Source organism: Bactrocera tryoni, chromosome 2 (genome assembly GCF_016617805.1).
Source record: "Bactrocera tryoni isolate S06 chromosome 2, CSIRO_BtryS06_freeze2, whole genome shotgun sequence".
Classification (NCBI taxonomy): domain Eukaryota; kingdom Metazoa; phylum Arthropoda; class Insecta; order Diptera; family Tephritidae; genus Bactrocera; species Bactrocera tryoni.
This window is the reverse complement of record NC_052500.1, coordinates 52,308,768-52,334,075: the sequence shown is the minus strand read 5'-3', so window position 1 is coordinate 52,334,075 and position 25,308 is coordinate 52,308,768. Positions and strand designations below refer to the sequence as shown.

The 25,308-nt window shown below is 36.6% G+C and overlaps 1 protein-coding gene across 2 annotated transcripts in view; it reads left to right on the top strand.

Moving 5' to 3' along the window:
• Positions 1-949: 949 nt before the first annotated feature.
• The window catches only part of LOC120769367 (neural cell adhesion molecule 1-B), a 138,987-nt gene continuing 114,628 nt past the window's right edge, over positions 950-25,308 (top strand). For both annotated transcript variants that reach the window (XM_040096330.1, XM_040096328.1), the window contains exon 1: positions 950-1,418. In XM_040096330.1, the coding sequence (XP_039952264.1) occupies positions 1,235-1,418 (184 nt within the window). In that variant the 5' untranslated portion in view covers positions 950-1,234. The remainder of the gene's footprint in view (positions 1,419-25,308) is intronic.

Sequence of the window (25,308 nt, the reverse complement as noted above, 5' to 3'; positions counted from 1 at the left end):
CGAATGACACTCGTAATGTTTCGCTCCAAGGCCTGAATCGAAGCGGGATTATCCGCATAGACTTTATACTTTACATATCCCCACATGAAAAATATATCACATGATCTTGGTGGCCAATCGACCGCACCATTGAGTTAAAAATGAGTTTCATATCGCTGAACAAAATTTGACTCGAAAACGTCGTACCTTCTTAAAACAAGCTGTATTTTGTACGTTTTCAATTTAAGATCTCGACGTAAAATGCGCCAAGTCCATAAGTCAATCCAAGTTGCTGCGAACGGCGCCGAAGCGACTCTCCACGATCTTCGTATACACTCTCAGCTACGGTTGCTATATTTGCTTCACTACATGCTGGCCTTTGTCTTTTCGTTCGAATATTATCCACTAATGAGTGCTGAGTCTCAAGATGGGTTGTGGATTGGATGGTGTTGCGAATAGTACGCTCAGTAAGTCGATTATGTTGACCATAAGTTGAGTGAAGCGCACGATACACATTCTTTGCAAAACGTGAATTTTCGTAATGAAGTTGAACGATTTGTAAACGTTGTTAAGGCGTAAGACTTTCCATGATAAAATGCCAAACAATACTGAACAAAAATAACATGACAGCTTGACACGACTCAAGCGTGATTTGTCAAAAAAGGCTATGAAAAGGTATCTCTACTTAAAGAACGATTACATAACTCATTAAAACTTCTCAAGTCTCTACAGCTTGGATTCTTTTAAAAATAGATTGTTGATATAGACTCCACTACATTTGACGAACAATGGTCCTAAATTACCTCACACTACATGCTTGTTTTCTCATGAGAATTTGTTTTTCTCGTTAAGGCTTTTCAGTTTAATTGAGAGGGAGTCCTTAAAGTTGCTTTACAATTAATTAAAACTAATTATGAAATTTAACTGTATCTATAACAAACTCTCGTCTTCGTTTTTTTTTACAGAACTTAGACGACAGCTTCGATCATCGAAATAAAAAAGGACATTCAAAAGATTAACAACAAAACTACCGAATGCCATAAAAAATAATTATCGTGAAGAGTGAAAACGAAACTACGCTTACATTTCGATTAAGTTGAGTGAGTCTACGCTAGCTGGAGCTGACTGCAACGCGCCTTATCGCACTCCTTGTCACGCTAACCGACAGCCTATTGGTCTTGAGCTCAACGCGGCTGTTGTTGTTGTGGTTGGATTCATTACTGTGGCCAGTAGAAAAAACTGTCATCAAAGTGTAATGATAATGTTAACAATGTGGAAAATTTTTATTGCGTTCACATTGGTGACGTTGCGCGCGACATTTGTGGCAGCACGCTTGCATTCGTCCAACAGTCTGATGCTGCATGCAGCCGGAATTGGCGGCGGCAGCGGTGGCATTGGTGGCCTGACTGGCGGCTCGTTAACCAACAAAGATGCGCACGGTAAGTTTAAAACAATTTTCTGATTCAATTTAATGTTTTTTGCCCATTCGAGAAAATGTATTGGTATTTACGGTTATATACAGTCATATGTAGCTATATACGAGTAGTTATAAGCATATATGTATGTATGGTATATATATACAGTCGAACTTCCATAACTCGAACTTCTTTAACTCGAATTTTCTCTAACTCGAACTAAATGGGTTGGCAGTAGCATTAAGAGAGTAATTAACATATAAATTTCCTTCCGTAACTCGAACTTCCATAACTCGAAGTTCTCCATAACTCGAACGAAAATACATAATTATGACTTCTATAACTCGAAGTAATGTGCTTTTCTCTCATTCTACAACTCGCAGTATCCTGGCCTATAACTCCAAGGCCTGGATGACTGGCCAAATTTTTGAAGAATGGGTTCTAAATTTGGATAAGCGCTTTCAAAGTACTGGCCGAAAAATTTTATTGTTTATTGAAAATTGCCCAGCACATTCTAAAGATGTACAAAGAAAACTGAAAGCCATTGAACTGGCATTTTTTCCACCGAATATGACCTCTAAATTACAGCCGCTGGATCAGGGAGTAATTCAAAACTTGAAAGTTTTTTATCGTACCAGAATAGTAAAAGAAGCACTAAAGCGTATAGAGGCAAACGAAAAACAAGATATTACAGTTACGGATTGCATCAATCCTGTAACAAAAGCTTGGGATATTGACGTCAAAAATCAAACCATAGCGAATTGCTTCAAAAAAAGCTGGATTTGGTCAATACTCTGAATGGGAAGAGGAAGATGACATACCTCTGAGTTTTTAAGTACTACTGATGAATATCGAAATGTAATTGAAGCTGATTACGAAGCATGGTTAAAAGCAAACAAAATAACTTGCAGTGCTATTCTTCAGAATTATATTGCAGTAGATAATGACCTTTGCACAACTGGCTTTCCTACAGATGCTGATATTGTTGAGGATTACTGCCCTGAATTAGATGATCCAATATTAAGCGGAACGGAGAGTGACGGCGAGGGATCGGTAGAAGAAACTATTCACCAGCCTCCAAATGCTTTCCGAACATTGAGTTTATATTTGCAAACAAATGACACTACAACTGATGAGCACTATACGGCTTTAAACAAATTAGAGTCATTTTTTACTGAAAATACAAAGAAAAAAAAGAAAATTTTCAGTCACTAATTTCTGAATACTTCACTTCACTGTAACTTATTACAGTTTTCTGTAATGTGTGTTTTAAACAACAAATACATATTCATCATTTAATATACTCTAAAGTAGCAATTGAGTTTCTTTAAAAAAAAATAATGTTTCTATAACTCGAAGTCTCCCTAAGTCGAAGTTTTTTTTGGGATAATAGTGATTCGAGTTACAGAAGTTCGACTGTATATACCAATAAGTCCACGCATATTCGAGCGCACTATTAAAAATTTCATCTTTACTCCTTTCATTTCTTTTATGGCGCTCGTCATTTTTTATAAGTATTTCGTAAAGTTTTTCACTCGTTTTTTCTTCGGCGAAAAGTTTGCCCAACGCCAGTGCGCTCAACATCCATTAGCATTAGTTAGTCGATGGTGCGTGATGCGTTGCGTTGTCAGGTGGGAAGCCGGTTACACGCTGTGCTACTGTAGGTCTGAATGGCCATTAATGGCTAACCGTGTACCGGCTGGCTGCCATTCCGGCTGGCCTCCACAACCTGCTGTCTGTGTGCGCACGTAAATGCGCAGGATTAAGGGAAATGGCAGATTGCGTGTGGCATTGCTGCGCACTATCATGACCGGCCAAGGTGTCATAGCGACGATAAGTACACAAATTCGTGCTGATATTAAATTTAAGTATTGCTTTGGCGGCGATTTCCACGCAAAGTGTGCGATTGAATGGGCAAAGTTGCGTGGAATATTTAATTTAAAATGAACACAGCCGGTTCGAATTGCAACTTAACAACGTCGAAGTTTCACTTGAAGCCCTTCATACAATTAGCATATAATTTACTCGACTAATTGTTACAAATGTTCGCTTATCTTTGTGGCAAGAAATATTCGAAAATTTGGTATTGTACATTGTAGGTAGTTTTACTAGAAGGCACTGATGAGGGGTCAAGGCATAAAACGAATATATTGTTAACTCATTCTTGACTCTCTTTTCATAAATGTTAATTGTAAATATAAATCATAATTTTGAGTGTTTTACATAGCAAACTCTAAGCGGCATCTAGCGGTTATTTTTGCCGAAATTACCCCATATTTCTTCGCGAGAAATCAAAAAGTTATATGAAACTAGAGGACCCGCCCACGTTTTACTGTGGCTGATACATAGGTAGTGCTACTAATACCATCTATATGATTTCCATTAGTTAGATTATAAGTATTAGTTAAGGAATAATAAAAAAAGCATTTCGTGCGTTAAGAAAGAATTGGTTTTTGGGGTAAAAATACTATTGAATTTGGGCTGTGCATCAGTGAAATCAATCGAGTCCAATCGGTTTTCAGCCTGGTGGACTGCATATTAAGAAACGGAGGAAAGACAAAAAAACCGGCTGGCTAGGATATGGCATCAGTCTTGCAATGCTTCGAAAAGATTTCTGTATATCTCAAATTATAATAGACCTTTTTATCAACACTTCAGTTAAGCCGCTATTTTTTTATGCCAGATCTTTTGCAATTTTCAATTGCCTGTCAAGATACCCCCTCCAATAGTTAGCAGGTATGAAAAAAATGTTATAACTACCCATATATGTATTGAATCACCCAATTTATTACTTAAGAACGAACAACTCTGTCCACGTTATGAAAACTTGTCTACAGATGTTACCTTTTACTTTGGAATCGTTTTGCTTATTGCACGTTTACGCCAATTTAAGGTTGAAATATTGGATATTGCGATGGTAGCGCAATCTATCGGTCAAATATTCCAAAATTAGCAATTAATTACAAATTAAAAATTAATTAAAAAAAAAACATTTTCCAGTGGACCAAATTGTAAATCTAAACCATTCTCGAATATCCTTGAACACGCACAAAAAATTTCATCTAAATCAGTCCAGCCGTTTAGGAGCAGTTCAATTATAAACACACGGTCACGGTCACGGTCACGGTATATATAAAGATATGCTATATGGGAACAAAGTTAGCTTTTCGAGGATAATGAAAATTTTTTATTTAAAAAATTTTGACCACACACAGCATTTGTTTTATAAGTCTTTTCGAAAAATGATGTACACAATCGAGATAAGCTGAAATGCCCGTATTTTTTCTTTTTTCAGTTTTCTTTTCCTTTCCTTTTCTCATCTTTCTGGCAAAATTCGAATACCATTACGGTAAAATTGTGCATCTTGTAATGCTATTCAAGAATCAAGACGCAAGCTCTTCACGGTCTTCACGCGGACGGTCGTTAATATCGAAAATACCGTGTTTGAAGCAACGAAACCAATCACGGCACGTTGTTTAACTTCGGACAGCACCTCCGTAAATTTTTTAGAGTTCATGATGTGCTTAAGGCGCCGATTTCTTTGACTGAAAGAAGAAAATCAACACTTACCGCAAATCACGATTGTTTTGAAAAAAAAAAAATTAAATATTCGGACAAAGTGGATACGCAGTTTCTTTTTCAAAAGTTTGAGTTAAGTTTATTGCGTTTTGAATGCAGGTATATGAAAATCGATCACCACTGACTTCTGGAGCGAGAACTTATTCGCCCTCCTAATATGTAGCATATGCTCTTCGTTTTCTTACCCGAAATTAGTGTAGGAAGAGCGATTCTAAATAATAAGTGCTGTTTTATCATTTGGACAACACAAAAAACTAATGTCCTATCAAGACTATTTATTTTTATAGCAAGTCTACAGATTGAATAGTAGAGATGATAATTATAAGGCTTATGTTTTAATGTTTTTTGTTGGTAATTTTGATCATTAGATCAAAGTAAAACTTAAGACAAAGGTTTCTTAACTGTTCGGAACTGCCTGTCAAATTTCAAGTCAATCGGTTTGTTTTTTCCGTCCAGCTATACGTCCATCCAGGCAAGAGAAAAATTCAGATATTTTTCTAAGGCTTGGTACACGTTTTCCTTTTTATTTTTTTGATTAAACTATCCTAGGTTGTCGTATTGAAAATGGCGATTGTCAATAACAATGTGTTTAATTTAGACTTGGAGGCCTGATAATGTATCTCATTTAAGACGTACATATTCTATTTCGAGATAGCTAAAATAAAAGGGTTTATTCATCGCCATTGCAACCGTTGTCCACCTATGGGTCTCGAATCGGAGAGGCTTTTCGCTGGAACATCATCTTCCATGCGAAAGACATAACCTGATCAACGCGTTTGTTGAATTTGTGCTTAAGTATGTCCATGTCACCATACAGCTCGTCCATTTTCTTCGATATTCATTGCTCATACGGACGGCTTCAAGGGCTTTGCGGAGAACAGTTCTTTCGAATGTTTCAAGTGCTTTCTTATCTCGGTTCGTCATCGCTCATCTTTCTACACCGTATAATAGGAATAATGAGAGACTTATAGAGAGTAGCTTTTGTTCGTGGAGAGGGAAATCTGCTTCTCAATTGCTTTCTGGACTTCATTATTGGTTGTTGGCTTAGATTATTGGTGCAATTTATGCTGGTTCCGAGATATTCAAAGATCTTAACTTTTTAAAATTTATAGCTGCCCGCAGTTGCGTAGTTTCCAAGGCGCGGAGACTCTTTGTATGTGGCATTATATTGCTGTCGTCCACCACAAGACCAACTTATTTCGTTTTTTCCTAGGCTAGAATCTGTAGTTAAGACCTACATTTTGAATATCTGTGTACCTCCGTAGTATTGTAATTTTAGAGTAGACAGTACCATTGCGGTTCATATTAGCTGCACATATCAATTTTTCCAGCATTTTATTGGAGAAAATGAACAGAGGGTTTACCTCTCGTCTGCAGAGTAGAGGTACGCGATTAAATTCTGTGTAAAACTCGCTAAATCTGCGACAGAAACGTTTGATATGATCAAGCAGGTTTACCCAGATATTGATTAAGCCAGAAGTGTTGTATTTCGGTGACACCAGGCCTTTTCGGTTGGCCGGAAAGAGGTCGCTGATGAATGAGCAAATCCAAAGTGAAACCAATGCTCATTGTCTTTTTTGAAGGCAAAGGCTTTGTCCACTATGAATTTGTTCCTCCTGGACAAACCTTCAACGCCAATTTTTACATTGAAGTTCTCAAGAGACTCAAAGGAAGGGTCAATCGGGTCCGACAGGACATCGCAGTCGTTTGGAAGTTACACCACGACAACGCCCCGGCTCACATCGTCTTTCTTGTAAACAGCTACCTAATCAAGGGCGGCATCCCAAGGCTTCCGAAGCCGATCTACAGCCCAGATGTAGCCTCTCGGACTTTTTTTGTTTCCATGCCTGAAAAGACCAGAAATGCAAGCATTTTGAGATGAAAGAGGAAATCCAAGCAGCATGCACCTCGGATCTCAAGGCAATTCCGGAGAATGCCTTCCGTGACACCTTCAATGCTTGGAAATTGCGCTGAATCGACGTTGAAGGAGCCTATTTTGAAAGTGTTTAAAGAATTGTAACGATTTTTTAAAATCGACTCAGTCCTATTACTTACCGAACAAACCCTGTATATGCAGTGTTAAGAAGCCTGATCCCGCGATAATTAGCGCAAACTGCAGGATTTCCTTCTTGGGATATATATTTTTTCACCCATATCATGCTTAGCAGCTGGAACATGCGTCTTTCCAGCTCCTCGCCGCCAGCTTTAAACAGCTCAGCCGGTAGTACATCGGTGCCTAGGAAGTTGTTCTCAAGCCGTCTTGGAATTGTGTTTGTCTCGTCTGTGTGGCGGGACGATGGTTTTGCAAATTTTAAATCTACGTACGGATTGCTATAAATTTCTCTAATGAGTAGAGCTGTCTACAAAGTAAGTCTTAGCTTCATAAACACTTTTCATTTGATTAGATGTACATTTCTTCGTTTATATGAAGGCTTAACCATAAGATATATACACACCAAAAATATTTAGTAATAAATTTAATTAAAGTTTCTTCTCTTTTAAAAGTAAATATTCAAATATTTGTATATACAACTACGCTAGAGGAAATTCAAAAATCAATAAACTTAAATTAAATTTTGTAATTTGAGGCTATATGAGGTCAATGAATTTTCCGTATATCTCTCTTCATTTAAGCGCAAAAATTAAACAGAATTTTAAACGAAAATCCCGCACAAAATTTATTTAAAATAATTTCCTCTTTATATAACAAAAACAAATGTATATATGTATAATATAATATCATAGATTTTGCAAATGCAATCAAAACAAATGAATAAGTCGCTCCCTCATATTTTGAGGATTATCCACCTTACTGTATATACAGTTATAACCATATGTACGCTTAAGTATCATGTGAAGTAGGTAAATGTGTACATATGTATTTAAATATACACAAGTGGAAACGCAGGTATAAGTTCATGCATACTTACATATTTACATAACTAAGTGAAAATGTCAAGAATGAACTTTTGTTAAGCGCCAGACAGCCTAAAGGCACACACTCACACATGCATACATATATGTATGTATGGAGCATATTTTATTTTTGCAAGTATATACATAGGTATGTATGTGTATGCGGCATGTCACATTCAAATATGCACTTATGTAGATACTTCTGGTTGGGAGTTGAGCGCATAGCTTTGTGGGCACTCGAGTGGCGCATTGGATTTCCGTGCTTCCTGCCTCAATGCGCTGCGCGTATTTATTTGTGATAAATCTTTTAAAATATACATACATATGTGTGTATGACTGTGTGCGTATAAATATATATATACTTGAGTATGCATATATGCAAGTACATATGTACATAAGCATAGCATAAATGCATTTAGCTATGCGCACGTTTACATCCACGCTTTCTTTTTTCATTTAAAGAATTTAAAGCGCTTTTGAGCGCCAGCATCCATAAAAACTTTATGCCGAAAGTCATATGCCTGTGAGCGCACCTGCACCAACATAAATATAGCATATATAATATAAATATATATATATATTTATATATCATACATAAATGTTTGCGCTTATAAGTAATGAATATTTCAACACTTGAAAAATACCAGAATTATCACATAACATGGCAGTGAACATGACTATTGCGCGCTTGCGAGCACAGACATACTCGCATCTTGCCCCCAAACGCAACATTGCCGCACGCCACGCAAGCAAATGGCAGAGGACCCGGCAGCAATGGCTAGCACGCGCATTTGCTTTGATTAATGCGGACAATTCCATGAGTATGTGCTCATACCTACATGTGTTGGTATGCTCGTACAAGCTCGTATGAGTGAATACGACAGCACTAAATGACACATCCGAACGTCGTGACTTGTGAGTTGCATATAAATTCAGACAAGATATTTACGGTCACATAAAAATCATGCAGTAATGTGAGGGTGGCGGCCGTCGGATGAAGAGGTAGAAGAGAAAAGGCAGACGCGAAGAGAAAAGGCGGTTAAAAGAAGCAGTTAGGCTGCTGCAAGAATTGCTATAAACAACAGTCAGTCTTCACTAAAGTGGCTGGAATTTGAGATTCGACGGATTCTGATGGCAATCTTGGCCTCAATATGTTGTGCAGTAGGGAGGTGTGGAGGTGTGGCGGATATTTAAATTGATTTCTGAAAGATTTATTTGCCAAAGTTTAATTTTCTTATCGCATACAAACGGTTATCGTGAATTGAGTTCTTAAATATGCATAGAAAGCAAATAGCTAATATGAACCGAAGTCATATTTCTTGTAATAAATATATTGATTGAATTTTATAACGGCATTTTGGCATATGTTACATTGAAATTTTCCTCATAAATATTTGTGTTGTGTATCGTGTGAAACGAGCTGAAGCAGTGTGTTTGTTTAGACATATGTTTTTTTCAAGAAGAAATAAAACGCATATAATTTAATGTTAAGACCAAGAATTTAACTTTATTATAATTTTAAGAACTTTCCATTATATTTTAAAAATGGTTTCGCGCAAATGACTGTTCGGCCCGAATAAAATCCAGCTGAGACGCTCAATTTGTACCACTTTTTGAAACTCGGAAACGGTGACTATCTTGTTTTGAAAGGGACCATTCACCGAAGAGCAACGAGCTCGTTGGTTCTTCGGCTTGAATTCTTGTGCGAGTTGGGTATTGTAAGTCCGCAAACCAAGATCCTTCTGCTAAATCTTCAATAAAGTGAATGAGTAGAGCTGCAATTGTAGAGAGCGAAGATGTACTCATTCGGGTCTCTTCGATTCTCTGGTTCACAGCACCAATAACGGCAAGTTGGGTATAAATCAAGTAACAGCTGTCAAATGCCAACTCCGAAAAAAGTATTCATTGTGAACCACATGTCTAAAAAACCGCTATTAGTTTGTTGAAGAATTTTTTAGAAGCTTTTTTATTGGAGAATTTCCGGCAGATTTTTCTCTTGTTTATCGATAAATGCTCACATAAAAAAGTGTTCTAAAATTGTTTGAAAATTCGACTTAGAGTCTGTGATGTGACAGCTCTAAACTCTCTAGTCGATCACCTTACACTGAGATTTATGAGAACTAGTCGTTGTTTGAATTTATGTATGGGTTGGAAGTTTCTCATTAGCCAGCCACGGGCTCCATCTCCAAATAATCACTTAGATTAGCCTTACATATTCCACAGAGAATAGAATAGTAAGTAAGATCTATTAGGAACTTTAAATGTAGAGACCCGACAGCAACGGAATCTTGATAAACCGCTTTATATTCGATTTAACCACTCCATTATAAGAAATATTGAATTGAATGTAGCACAGTCCTCCGAAAATTAATGACTATAAAATAATATATGTGGTGGTTTTGGAACACAGATTTCAGTTCGTTTCATACTCTATCTCGAGCCTTGTCTTCAAAAACTAGACCTCTCAAATACCTTATACTCATGTCCTTAAAGAAACATTCTGAAGACGTTTCTGCATTATTTGGTGACCATCGATGTAACACGGTTCCACTGGTATACATCAGAGAACACTCGGAACATCGGATTTTTCCGGCGAGCTTACTTCGAAGAACGCGAGACTGTTCTAGCGATCCGAAATGAGATAGCCTTCACTTTTTGGGACACGCAAGCTGTTATCTATGGTATATCAACTACTTGGTCAAGAGCAAAACGGTTGCATGGTTCTATTAAGCCGTATTTTTTGCTCGAGTCAACCCCGATTTTGAGATAATGCGATATGATTTGGCATAGTAAGGAGTGCTTTCCCATCATCCTTAAAGTAGAATCGGTCGCTATGGAGGTTTACTTTACAGATCTCCAGAAAACGTATTTTCCATAAAGGTTAAAGGAGAAGCGCTCGTATAAGCCTGTCGATCTAAGAAAACATTATGTTGAGAGAGGTAACGATATTTTTTTGGTTTGTGTGTTAGTTAGTTAAGTAGTGTTAGGACAGGAAAGTGATTCTTTTCCCGTTTAGTACATCTGTTAAAAGACCATTCATTCAATAAAATAAAGCAGAAAAAAAAGTAGTAAGAAGCTTTACCGAATCAACAGCAAAAGTTACTATTATTAAGTTCTTCATTTTAAGCATTTTCACTCCCGTCTTTAAAGACGTTCCTCTAGTGTACTTATCATTTTTCCCTCAATTACACCTTCTTTGTAAAATGTGTATATTTAAAGGTAGAGAATCCAGTTTTCTTTCGCTTTTGTCAAACACACTAGCATAGTCTTCGCTTTTAATTTCTGTACAGACCTTTAAAGCTTTCTTGTGTTAAGCCTTCTTTGCTTTTTTATTGCTTTATAGTGATGAAAGTGCCTGTGTAAGAAACAACAATGAATTTTACATCTTCATCTTCTACTTACTGTTTTTGCATATTTTCTCAACATCGTCTTGAGCGACGTTCTTGGCCTCCTATTTATTAATGTATGGATGTGTTTGCTGTGCACACATATTGTTGTGCAAGTGTCAGCACTGTGTCCCCCTTATTTTACTTTTCGAGCTCCATTGTGTACCCTTTCGTATTGTTGTCGGCGGCTTGCGCTGTAATCAGGAAAACACTGTGATTACACTTCGCTACAACATACTGTTTCAAAATTTCATAAAATGTGGAAGTTATTACGCGTTTATCATAGCTATGTAAGGAGCAAAACTTAAACCTTCTTTATGGATTAGACCTAAGCATATTGCACCTGAAGAGAATTTTGTGTTCATGGTTATCTACCCGTGAAAGAAGAATCGACACATACCACCTCTGCGTTGATTTCAAAGCTGCTTTCGACAACACGAAAAGGAGCTGCCTTTATGCCGCGATGTCTGAATTTGGTATCCCCGCAAAACTAATACGGCTGTGTAAGCTGACGTTGTGCAACACCAAAAGCTCCGTCAGAATCGGAAATGAACTCTCCGAGCCGATTGATACCAAACGAGGTTTTAGACAAGGCGACTCCCTATCGTGCGGCTTCTTCAACCTGTTGCTGGATAAAATAACTCGAGCTGCAGAGTTTAATCGAACAGGTACAATCTTTTATAAGAGTGTACTGCTATGCCGAAGATATTGATATCATCGGCCTCAACACCCGCCCCGTTAGTTCTGCTTTCTCCAGACTGGGCAAGGAAGCAAAGCAAATGGGTGTGGTAGTGAACGAGGGCAAGACGAAATATCTCCTGTCATCAAACAAACAGTCGTCGCACTCGCGACTTGGCACTCACGTCACTGTTGACAGTTATAACTTTGAAGTTGTAGATAGTGTCGTATATTTGGGAACCAGTGTAAACACCACCAACAATGTCAGCTTGGGAATCCAACGCAGGATACTACTTCGGACTGAATAGGCAATTGAGAAGTAAAGTCCTCTCTCGACGAACAAAAACCAAACTCTATAAGTCACTCATAATTCCCGTCCTGTTGTTTGGTGCAGAGGCTTGGACGATGACAACAACTGATGAGTTGACGTTACGAGTTTTCGAGAGAAAGGTTCTGCGAAAGATTTACGGTCCTTTGCGCGTTGGCCACGGCGAATATCGCATTCGATGGAACGATGAGCTGTATGAGATATATGACGACATTGACATAGTTCAGCGAATTAAAAGACAGCGGCTACGCTGGCTAGGTCATATTGTCCGAATGGACGAAAACACTCCAGCTCAGAAAGTATTCGACGCAGTACCAGGTGGAGAAGGACCTGGCTTCGCTTGAAATATCCAATTGGCGCCACGTAGCGAAAAGATGAAACGGCTGGCGCGCGGTTGTTAACTCGGCTATAATCGCGTAAGCGGTGTCTACGCCAATTAAGAAGAAGAAGAAGTAGAAGGTTATCTTTCTCAAATAAACCTTAATGCGTCCGAGCCTGATAAATTTGAATTTTAAAGAATTAATACCCATGAAGTAACCAAAGCGATAAAAAAACTTATGCCAACTTTTTCACTAAGGTTTCAATTATCTTTGGAAGTTTTCAAACTTTCTGCTTGATCTTGCGCACAGGTGAACCCCAGGTTTGCTAAGAGATGAAAGGTTAACAACACTTCCATTTAGTATTTTACGGACTTAAGAGTAGCGAAGTAGTGTCTATTCTCTCTCTCCATATGTATTTAATATTTTCCCTAGGCTATAACAACTATAGTGCCATAGGCCTTCTTTGTTACTCGGACCAAAAATATTCGTTTGCCTTTCAAATTTAGACCAGTTCGATCCAATAACTTTTACATATGTATAACAAAAGTGTCGGTTTGATCTTGAAGTTTCCTCGTTTTCTGACGATTCTTTGTTGAGGCATATGTACTTCGATATCTTAAGGTTTTTTAGTTCCAATTTTCATTTCTTAATAAAAATCTTAAATTTGTGTAAAATTTTGTTGCAAAGTGTTGATATTCGTATTTCTGACTCTTTTGTGATAACTTTGTTGCTATTGTACATAAATGCTGCACTTAGTTTACAACAGAAAAATTGCTCTTCTTCTCTTTTCTTCTTCGGTGACCAGTCAAGACGCGAGTCAGCACATGATTTATGCAAAATTGCTCTTTACCATTATTTTGTTTCTCCTTCTCACATTATGAATAAGAAATACTTCGAGCCCGGGGCTTGTTCTGTAATTTGTAGCTGCTGGCGTAACGGGTTGTTTGGCATTTGGCCATAAGGGCATTTTAAATCACGATTCTATAGTCGCACGTGTACAGACAAATCTCTGACCAAAGGTGCAATTCAAAAAGATAGACTGTAACATTTTCGTATATATGTATGTATATAAAGTATATATGTTTTGCTAGAAATCGCACAATTGTACCTAAAGCAAATACTACTAATACATTATACATACTCTTGTTGTATCTGCATTCAATGCAGATTTGAGATTATCTTGAGTTAGCAGTACAATCATATCGGAGTTATCTATCGGCAATTTTAAATTCTTTTTAGTCCAAAACGGTTCTGCAACTGCCTTAGATGATTGGCTTGAGTATGAGCTATTGCTGTAGGTTGACATTCGTTATAGAATATAAGGAAATACTCCTATCTTTCACTTGCAAATCTGGAAACTCAAAACTTATTAATCGAATCGAACACGCCATACATGAGAATGATTTTAGAGTATTCATTTTTCAGTTAATGAAGACTTTTTCTTTTATCATTTCAGATTCATGGACATCATGTTATATGTCCTTCTCTTTCTTCTCAAAAAAGTTATTAAGTATTTCTTTTTTCCTTCCCTTTCTATTCATGAAAATAATTTTTGAAAATTTTACATGATATTTAGACTTATAACATATATGTAAAAGATACTTCCCAACGACGGCTTTTATTTCTGACCCCAGATTACAGAAATAATCAAACACATGCACTACAGCTGCGATGGCAAATAACCAAAAGATATCAGTGGAAGAATGGCTTCGGTTTAAGTAAAGTTAATGCCCGAAAAGCAGGAGTTGCTTATCTTTTGATGATACCAATTAAAGATTGAATTTATCAAACTATTTCTGGCCAAGAATTTATATTAGATATAGTTTTTATGCAAAGTGATTCCGAGAGATGTGGAAATGGAATCGATATCTGTTTTGTTTTTAAACGACAATATGAGTCCATTTAACCGCCAAGAAAAGAGTCTCGCTGAAATTGCACACACTGAAGATTGCAAACGAAGACTTGCATGATTTTTTTTTTTACTTTTTACATTAGATCTTTTGCTCAAGGCAAAAACTTAAGCTTCAATACTCTAATGTGTACCAAATAAGAGTATTATGATATCAAGTAACCCTTGTGATGATAACTCAATGATACCTAGAAATATATTATTAATGTCTTTTATATTTTAATTTTTCGAGACGAGATGTGTTTCCGTTGTCCCTTGAGTTCTATTGCTGAATCTATGAATTTTGCGTGAGCTTAGCTTGCGTTGCTCAACAACTAGCTCCTGTTGTGATAACCTTCTAGCAGGCCCTGTGGCAGTCCTAGTAGAATGCCGGAGATTCACAAGGCAACTTTCTCTTAGCAAGTTTCATCTTGTAGCAGTCCCAAGAGCTCTTACTGAACGTATCTAGTAGACATATGTACATGCGGTATGGCTCAAACGTTCTGGCACTTTCATGGAGGAAAAGTCCAGCTGTTGCCAGACAGGGGTAGAGACCTCTCGTTCATACTTTCGGCGAAACATGGGAAACAGTTGAAGTTTACAATAGTAGCCTCAAAAAATTTATGACATATTCAAAGCGCTTCGTCTATTTAAGTGGGCATTTATCATACTTAGTACTTTTATGTATCACAACGGCCCGGCGTTCTCAGTTATCCAAGTGAGATATTTAATGTGTTTTGTCACAGGATCGACCTTTTAATCTAAACTATATTTTATCATTGATTAGTGATTCGCCGGTGGTATGGTATAAAGAAATGCCACTGGTATCTCCATGATATCGTCCAGGAAACCGCAAACGATATCTTATACCGGCGTGCAAATCGAGAGCTTTAGATCACTACGATTTAGTTCTCATCACATTGAAATATCTTCTTCATTTGCATGACTAGCTTTTTCAATTTGAATGAAAAGCAATTTTATAAAGACAATTGATATATGAGTGTGTAGATATTCGATACTTGATCCACTTAATCTTTATAATACCTTTCAAAGCTTTAACACAAACTTGCGTGTCAATTTGACCCCAGATCATTACCACAGGATTTATAAAATTTTGAAATCGCTTTAAAGATTAAAGATGTTTTTCTGTTTGAATTAAATTTATTTCCACTACCTCACTAATCCTAAAACAGCCGTTTAAAACTAAGAGACATAATTTAGCAGAGCTTTTAACTGTACAGAGTAACAAAAATTGTAAATTTAATTAAGCGCTACTTTCTCTTTTTCGGCACAGAACGGAAAAATTATGTGCAACTTCTTTTCATTTTTAAGGTAATAAAAAGCAAGGGTAGGTTTAAGAATACGCACACTCATATTTAGTTATGCAGGGAATAGTTTTAAGTAAGTATTATCCATTGAGTAATACTTGGCAAAACGTAAGCTCCTCACACGCACGCCCCCGCTTAGTCACTTTATCTTCGACGCACGTGGTTGATATTCATAAAAGGTACATATGTACGAGAGCGGACCAAATAGTGCTTAACCAACAAAATAAAAATGACGTAATCTCTATAAGCTCGGAAAACTTGACCCAGTGATTATTCCACTTCTTTAACCTGTATGCAAAAAACCTAGATGTCTACTAAGTCTAGGGTTCCGTGACGTCAATAACTTCTTCACCCTCAAATCTCTATTGAGCGATTGAGTTTTACTTGTTTGGAAACAAAAAGAAGTAGTATGAACTCAAATCTGGAGAATACAGCAGATGAGGTAGCGATTTCAATTCCATTGACAGTGGCGACGTTGGGTCTATAAGCCGCTGCGTTGTTCTAGTGGAGGAACATAAAAAATGGTTTGACCCAGCGATTATTTCACTTCTTTAACCTATCTGCGAAAAACCTTTGCTAGATATCTACTTAGTCTAGGGCTCCGTGACGTCAATAGCTTCCACACTCGCTTCAAATCTCTATTGAGCGATTAAGGTCTGTGATTGTTCATTTTACTTTTCGATATCTTGAGAAATCCGCCAAAAGATGGTAATCGTGTTTTCCAGAGCACTTTCGCCGAGTGAAGTCCACTCTTTCGATTGCTCCTTTATGTCTTTGTATCATTTCGTCAATGGTCACATAGGAAACCTCTTGTGGATTGCGCTTAAACAGTGTCAAGAAGTGCAGCCTGTTAATACGAGCTCATGGTTTAAACATTTTATCTTCCGCGGCAGCTGTTTTAGTGACACTCATGGTTGGTTGATAAAAAGCTGACGTTGGACTACGGTAAACCAATATTTTGCGATCGCCGTGTAACATGTAATTTCATTTCTAATGCCGATTTTCCTTCCAAAACAACAATTGAGTTCCTGACCAATATGACTTTTTTCCATTTTCCTAAAATTCATGGACGCGCCGTTAAGCAAGTACTTATCAGACCATCCTCGTATATGCTTGTGAATGAGCATCACTACATCATATCCCACATTTTCGTCTCTTCTGATTCCTCTTTTTATGGCGTACGCTTCTGTTGTCGCTTAGTTGCGGCTCTGCGTTGCTGCCACACATTGACAGCACATTGTCCTCGTACACGTTGCCACGTTTGCACATTGCCACGGCACGTTGCCATGCAACTTGCGTGCCGGTCCTTCATTTATTGCAATACGACTACACCCGACACGCCGCCACCCGCTTACTCGGCTTCAACTACTTTCAGTAGCTATGCTCTCGTTGCAACAATTGCAGCTACCATTTTTTCAACGTGCATCGCTGCCGGCGGATATGCTCGGCTATCGCAACGACAATTGCATTAACACACATTTTCTGCTGCCTCTGCTTTTGCCGCTGTCACCATCTCCAGCTTGTGCTGCCACTACTACTTTTACTACTAGATATACTTCAACCTCCGCACAGCGCTTCTTTAGTGTGCCCGCTGCCACCTTCTCTTAGTTGTAAAAATACTTTAGTTGGTAGTTAGCACGATAACTGGAATATTTTCTTTCATAGTCTTCGAAAAAAAAAAAATAACATGAGAGACTACATGAAAAGAGGATATCAAAAAAGAAGAACGTGCAAAAAAGAGTATCGCAAGCGCCAAGCCAAGGCAGAGCTTGTGGAAATTAAGTCAAACCAAGCCGAGCACTCGTATCCTTCGTATCCTTGAATCTGTGGAAACGTACACTCGGAAGTTTGTGCATGTAATTAGTGCTTTAATTGTGACAGGCATTTTGTACAGAAATAAGAAAAAATAAAATAAAATCCTAGTGAAATGAAAATGATAAAGAAAACTTGAAACAAAAATAAGAGTGGAAGCTTCATTGCGACGCTACCAGAATTTAATTGTGTAATAATTGTACAAAGCAGTAGATTTTCTGCAAGGATATTTGTTAGCCGTCGCGAGGAAACCATAAAATAAGCTTAAGATTGTTGTTATTTAATGACGCTTGCATGCATGTGGACTCCCACCGGAATTAGGCGTTTGTATGCTGTGAAAGCTACTGCTATATTCATGACTTAATTAGTTAATAATTTAAAAGAAGTGAAATTATTTTAATTTTTCGTAAATAATTTCTAGGATTTAATTATTCTTAGGTACTAGTATTGCTGACCCCTGCTCTAACTTATCTTTTTTTCAAATTTGAATTTTACTACTACGACATATTGTATTAGTTTTAAACACATCAGAAGCCAAGTCCGCCATCTCCTGATCTACAACAGATAGATCAACTTAAAATCTAGATCATATCCACTACCCCCTCTCTTTGTGCGATACCAGCAGTTTTGGTTGCTTTAAATACTTCCTGAGTTGTTTCTTTTTATTAGTTTTAAAGTGCAGAGACTTGACTTATATACTTGTATTACTCATAGTTTCGAAGGACAGACACGTGATTCATATATTTTGTTTATAAAAATTATTGGTGTTTACCTATCTGGTTTTACAACCGTTTTCGAATAGGTGAGTCTTGGACGTACGTACTACGTCTTTGATCAATTGGAGCCTTTACCCACTCATATCCCGTCATCCAATCGCCTCGCTTTAAACAAGCCTAAAAACACGTTTCGGGTATGGGATCACCTCTACTTCCTTTGGAGGTATGACATTCAGATAACTTTGTGGCTTCTGCAATCGCTGTGTATAGAGCAAAAGTAAACAGGTGATGTATGAGTTGTGTCTACTGCGTGATCGTAGAACCGACAGCTTTCGTTTAACCAAATGCCTCTCAGGAGTGTCACATGTCACTCACATTCTGTAGTGAGCCGTGTTCTACGCTACAAGTAACATAGATAGTGATAAATCTCTGGAACATCCTCTATACGGAATGCAAGGTTCCATATTGGAAAAGAATCACAACAAACGGTCTCGGCTTTCTTGACTATGTCTATGATGTTTCACATATAAAGCTTTTCGAATTGTTGAACTTCTACATAGTACAGTGTGGTTCAGCGAAAACATGGTAATAATAGGCGTTTTTAGTTCCGGTGGTTTCATTATGGGCCTCCTAAAGGTTTTTATGCTTGGTCATACATAAGCCTTCCTAGTATATTTCACTTCTGCCATCACTGAACTGAAATAAGGTGCAATAAAGATGACAGTAAGTAGATATCCTTGTTTATTCTTTCCAAAATACGTCCAGAACTTGTTTTCTGTTACTATAGCATAAAGGTGTGTTTAGTTAAAAGTTGCTTCCGAAACTGAGGTATAGACTTTGGTAAAATATCTAATTATATCTCCGTCTATCCGATAAATAACTTAATATGTATTATGAATGTTAGTAAGCTATCGTCAGACATTGAGTTCGTGTTTGACCTCTTGAAAGTAGTCGACTGTATGGGTACTTGAGGAAATGTTGTATTCCGAAAAATTAAGCAGAACCAGGATGACCTATATTACATTAGGTGCATATTGAGTAATATTAACTATTTAAGTTGGCTAGCTAAATTTGGAAACACCATTTCGGTATAATATAATTCTAAGTATCGATTTACAGGCAAATAATGCGCGGAATTCCCAAGATTTGAATTGAATATGAGAAAATTGTGATGAGTGGGAAGCACCTGATGGCGAGCATTTAAATATTTAATGATTCTATGATTTGTATGATATTTTTAAAGCAGTTGTTCTAAATCTATACCTAACATATGGATGTTCGTGAATCATCTTATTTAGAGGCGTAAACTCCCTGAAAGAGTAATGCCGAAAAGAGGTGATTTCAATAACTTACCCAGTTCTACAGGCGAATCAAATTCTGACTAATGTATTTTGGTGGGGTTATTTGAAAAATCTTTGGACTATTGATGAGGTCTTAGCATCACATTGGTGCCAAACCATTGTAGAACTGCCCGGGAGTCCCAGAAAGGAAAATTCTCTCAAATTATCCATTCTTTGAAAGTATCTCTCTATAATTTTGATTTGATTTGGGATGATCTGAAGGCAAGCATTCAAACTTTATACATATTTAGGGGATTTATAACTTTTAATAACTCATTGTAAAGTGATAAAATCATTAATGTTTATAAAACCAAACCATTCTTTCGCGGGAGTTTTCGCGGAAATTTAAATTAAAAGTTTTGCTCACAGTAGTATTGCCAAACGGAAATAAGACATTCTGCAATATGCCTTTCTTTCGCTTTAAATGGCTTAGGTATAAGACCATTGAGTTAAAATTAAATTATAGACACCGATAGGCGTTACTACTGAGAATTTAATCAAGACGGTTAACCTCAAAGCCACGTAGTGTGGAATGCTTACCTTTACTATGAGGATGCCTTTTTTCCACATGTAAGAGACGATATATCTTTCAAAGCGTGTAATTCTCACTGAAAATAACTTCTATAGATGAAAGTAAATCCAAGCATTGGCTGTCAACACATGCATGGCTGGAACTTTTAGTGATCACTACCAATGTTCAGTAACGAAACCAGGTTAAGAAATCATGGCTGTCAGTAGAGATAGACGAAACCAGTCCAATTTTTTCCCAAATCTTTTTCGAGCTTTCTTGATGTGACAATATTCACGCGATCAAAAGTATGCCGTTTTATAAACGTCTTGTATGTAAAGATATGTATATAAATCTTGACGAGGGATATATTAGACTAGACAGAAGATATATTGGAAGTTAAAAATTTGATTTCTCTCCCTGTCGCCCATCCTTGGTTCCTCAAAATTCTCTTATTCCTCTTATTCAAATATATATTATATTCTCTTATTTACAAATATTTTACATGATAAAATTGAAATATTGCATTTATCAACAATAATACGCCAGCACTTGCAGCAAATATAGAATTATGCAATTTAGAATCCTTTTTGATATAATTGTTCATTATGACGTTGTTTCTTTTTACTAAAGTCAATTGAGTTAAACTTTTAAGGAAATCGCAAAGATTCTCAAACAGACCTTAAATGCATTGTCGCTGGAAATGTCACCAAAATACCAACGAAATGTAAGGCATGAAAATAAATGAAATTCAACTGGCACAATCAAGTGTGAAACTCCTATTGTTTTCGGACTGCGCATACCTCGAAGAGCTATACGGACGACTTTTGTCTGCAAATATCTTGCACTTTTCACTACTTACTGCAGAAGACAGCATTCCATGACGTACTCCTTCTACTCCTCCTACTCATCTCACTTATCTTATTATACGTGTGTATGTGTGTGTGGTGTGTACATAACCGGCAGCATTTCTTTTGTGGCTTTAACAATGGACGGGTATCTACTGATAATGCATCGCATATTTAGCACAGATTCCAGCTTGCCATTCTTTGTATTGTCCACATAAATGACCCCGATTCCGCAATAAGAACGCATACAACTGCATGTGTGGGAATGCTGTACTAGTAGATGTGGCTGTGTGTAGCTATGTATGGATTGTGGGAGGCGACGAGATAGCACACTGAGCAACTACAAAGGAACTGCATTCTGCTTTAATTGTGTCACATGTGATTGTAGTTGTGTGTCTGTGTGTGTGACTACAAATAAACCAGCGCATAGATTTGTCTCTGCATGTGTTCGTAGTCACAACTGTTTGATGCAGTTATGCTGGCGACTATTCGCTCTATTAGCTTTGTTGCTGCGGCGTGTCATCGTGTTTTTGTTTTTGTTATTTCTCTATTTTTTGTTTTTTGTGATGTCCTCGTAAATAGCTGTGCAGATGCATCGAAGAATTTGTATGAAATTGTATACAAACCGATGGCTTCTGATGTCCATTCCAATGCAATTCCAACAATTGCATTTGCCAATTGATGCAAGCAACCAGCCATTGGCCAGCTGTTCATTGTGTAAGTAGCAAATCTAGAATTGCACTTAGCTCCAAGCGCAGCTCACCAACTACAAAGAAAACAGTGTAAAAGAGTAAATCGTTTAAACGAGTACATGTGAAAGTGGAGATGTAGAATAAAGTGAAAGCGTTGCGCTTGCATGTGAGGCACAAACACAGCCAATGCAGCGGCACACATGTCTAATGTAATTGAGGAACGCCATTATGGCGGAAAATGGCAAAGGACATGTGAATGTCCTTGATATGCTGGACAGGAATACACGCAGGCATATATTTATATATACATGTGCATTTGAACACAAGTGTATGCGCATTTATAGATTTTAAAATGTTTTGAGGTATACAGCAAAGCTTCGACAAAAATATAGGAGAAAGGTGAGATGGATTTGTATGAAGGTTGCATGTGCTTAACTTTACCCAACAAACATAAAAACAAGATTAAAGTTTAATTTCGGTTGCACCAAAGTTATAATACCCTTTACAAATACAAAAGGTTCATGAAGGGAAGAAAGGACTTTCAAAAACTTGAATTTGATCGATCAGTTTGTATGGCAGTTATATGCTATTTTAGTCCGATGTGATAAATCTATTCGAAGATTATAGCGGTACATTGAGCAAATTCTTGGGGAGAAAGAAAACTGAGGGAACAGCTTAAGGTGTTACATGCGTTTCCGCGGGTAAAAGACAGCCTTTTTAAAATTTTTTTCCCATATAAAAAATGAAATATTTTATTCGATTTTTTATTGTTACAAACGTACACTATTAACAAAGAAATTCTGAAATTTTTGAAAAATAAAAAAAGATGCACCCGTGTTGCCAGGATAACTTCATACAAGATCATCTCGAATGAAAAAAATAATATGTGTTTTAGTTAAAACCTCAAGTCAGAACTTGAAAGAAGGAAAAAAACTGAAAATTGGAATTATGGCAGACACTTTTACAAAAAAATTAAAATTTCAATAACATTTTTTTCAAATAGTTGCAATAAAAAAAAAATCCTTCGTCCAAGTCTTTAAGAATTCCATCTCAAAGAGCTATGTAAAATTTCATGAAGATTGGTGAGTAGTTGTCGAGAAATATCAATCGACTTCAAAAACACAGTTACGAGAAAAACGTGTTTAAAGACGACGCAATTAGCCTAAAGTAATAGTAAATAGTAAAATTTAATAAGAAAAAATTAAATTTTTTGAAACCCGTAAATATGTACATGTAACTGTTTTGCATATACAGATAGACACATGGCTAAATCAATAATATATATATACGGATAGTATAGGATTTTAGTCTTACCAATTAACTTTTTCTATAAAATAATGGACATAATTTGTTCTTGATTTACCTGCTCGCTATTTTACGCTGTTGTCAAGCCATTTAATCCTCAAAATAACTAATTTTCTATAAAAAATACTTTGTGAATATTATAATAAAATGGTATAAACCATTGCCATTCTTCCTCTTTTTGATTACAGCAGTGTCTGCACTTTATGCATGTGACTTGTTCGTTTCACTGCTATCTGAGTTTTGGCAGTAGGTTTGGTGTAGTTTTTATTATAAATGTTTCAAAAATGCATAACCTAATACGGCTTTGTTAGTTTGCGTTCTACTCTGCCTCCAGTGGGTTATGCTATTTCAAATATTTCAAACGAGTTATTTGTTCGATTCGTTATTTGTGGAATATCAAAGACATACCATGTATACTTAAAAAAAAACTACAAGAAATAATGCTATGTTCTCATGCTTTGTTCATCTGCTTTATTCTCTTTGGTATTTGTTTGAACTGAAAGTTGTCATTCATCTTAAGATGTCGGATTGAAAGTGGACAATCAGATCTCTCAACTATAGTACATGCTCTGATTAGAATTATGTATGCACCACGCTCAGGTGTGAGCTCAATGCCAGTTTTATACCTAACATTTTTCTACACAGTCTTCCTTTTCGAGAAACACTGCGTTTTCGCATAGCAAGAAATTTCGCCACAAGTGGAAGAAGAAGAAGTAGAATATTAGATGTTATCACAAACTTACTTCTGATCCGAATCGGATAATAAGTACCAGTATATTCTTAGATATTGCTGATTAATCAGCAGCTATCAACATTGTTCAGAAATCTCTGAAAATGTTCTATCGATTTGTTCAACGAACTCGTATTAACATTAACCTCGGCGGTGTGAATTAATCGTAATTAGATCTGAATTTTTTTGTTGTTTGACATCTTTGAAGCACTAATTATTTGGAGAATACCCTTTAGAAAGGTTTTCGCTTAAAATAGAACATTTCAAGTGAAATAGAATTAGAAATTGTTATGAAAGACTACTACATAGGGTCATTGTAATACTGTCCAGCTACTGCAAAGTCAACTGAGTATCTAATAAATAATTAAAAGCTCTGAAATACGAAGCACCATATATTTATAATTATTTACAGCCGAATTATCAAACCAGCCAATGGCAATATTTTTGAGCCCGATAATAGCATACAAACAAGTATAATATATAAACAAAGTAATTAATATTTTTCAAGTATTTTCGGAACAATGTGTAATAAGTTCTTATAGGCTATTAAAGATAATTATACCGGGTATATTAAGTTTGCAACACCCAAAAGAAAACGTCTGAAATTCAAATAAAATATACGTCAAAACGATCAGCATGATGAGCTGAATGAAGTTAGCCATGTCTGTATGTCTAACCGTCTTTTTCTCTGTCTGTCAGTATATACGCGAACTAGTACCTCAATTTTTGAGATATCGAACCGAAATTTTGCACAGGTTCTCCTCTCTTTAAGAACTTGTCCGTTTACGGAATTGTCGTTATTGGACCACTATAGCATATAGCAGTCATTCAAACTGAACGATGTGAATCAAGCTCTTGTGTGGAAAACTTTTTAACTTGACAACGTATTTTTATAAAATTTAGCAGGTATTACTTTCCATGACATCATATAGCTGCCATTAGGGTGTTTATTTTTTTTGAACTATTAATTTTTTTTAATCTCATCATGAATTTTTTTTTATTAAATACCATCTAGGAAAATTCTTTAAAGCCTTACTTAAAAAGCCGAATATCTCGAGAAGTATTAAATATAGCGATCTTTTTTGTAGCAAATAAAATTTCCTACAAATTTGTTATGAACATTTCTTCTATTGCTCTTGTCATTTACGAGATATATTCAAAAAAATGCGAATTTCGTGGAAAAGTCAGGTTTAAAACGCCGTACTACCTCGCGGGTGTGAGTTTCGACTTTGTCCCAATGGGCACTTTTGTAGAGTGTTCAATTCTGAGAAATATGTGTCTAAAGTCAAAGCGATGCTATAAAATGCCTCTGAGCTATGGAAATTTAAAGATAAACACTCACGATAGCCCTGTATTTTCTATTGAAAATTTTTACATGCCTTGGTCCAGTCCTTAATGTTAATTTTAAGGGATCCAATTTTCAGGGAAATTTGTTTAGGGTACTTCCAAGGAAATTTCATAATGAGATTGAAAAAAATGATAGTTCAAAACAAAAAAAATAAAACACCCTAAGCTGCCATACAAACTGAACGATAAAAGT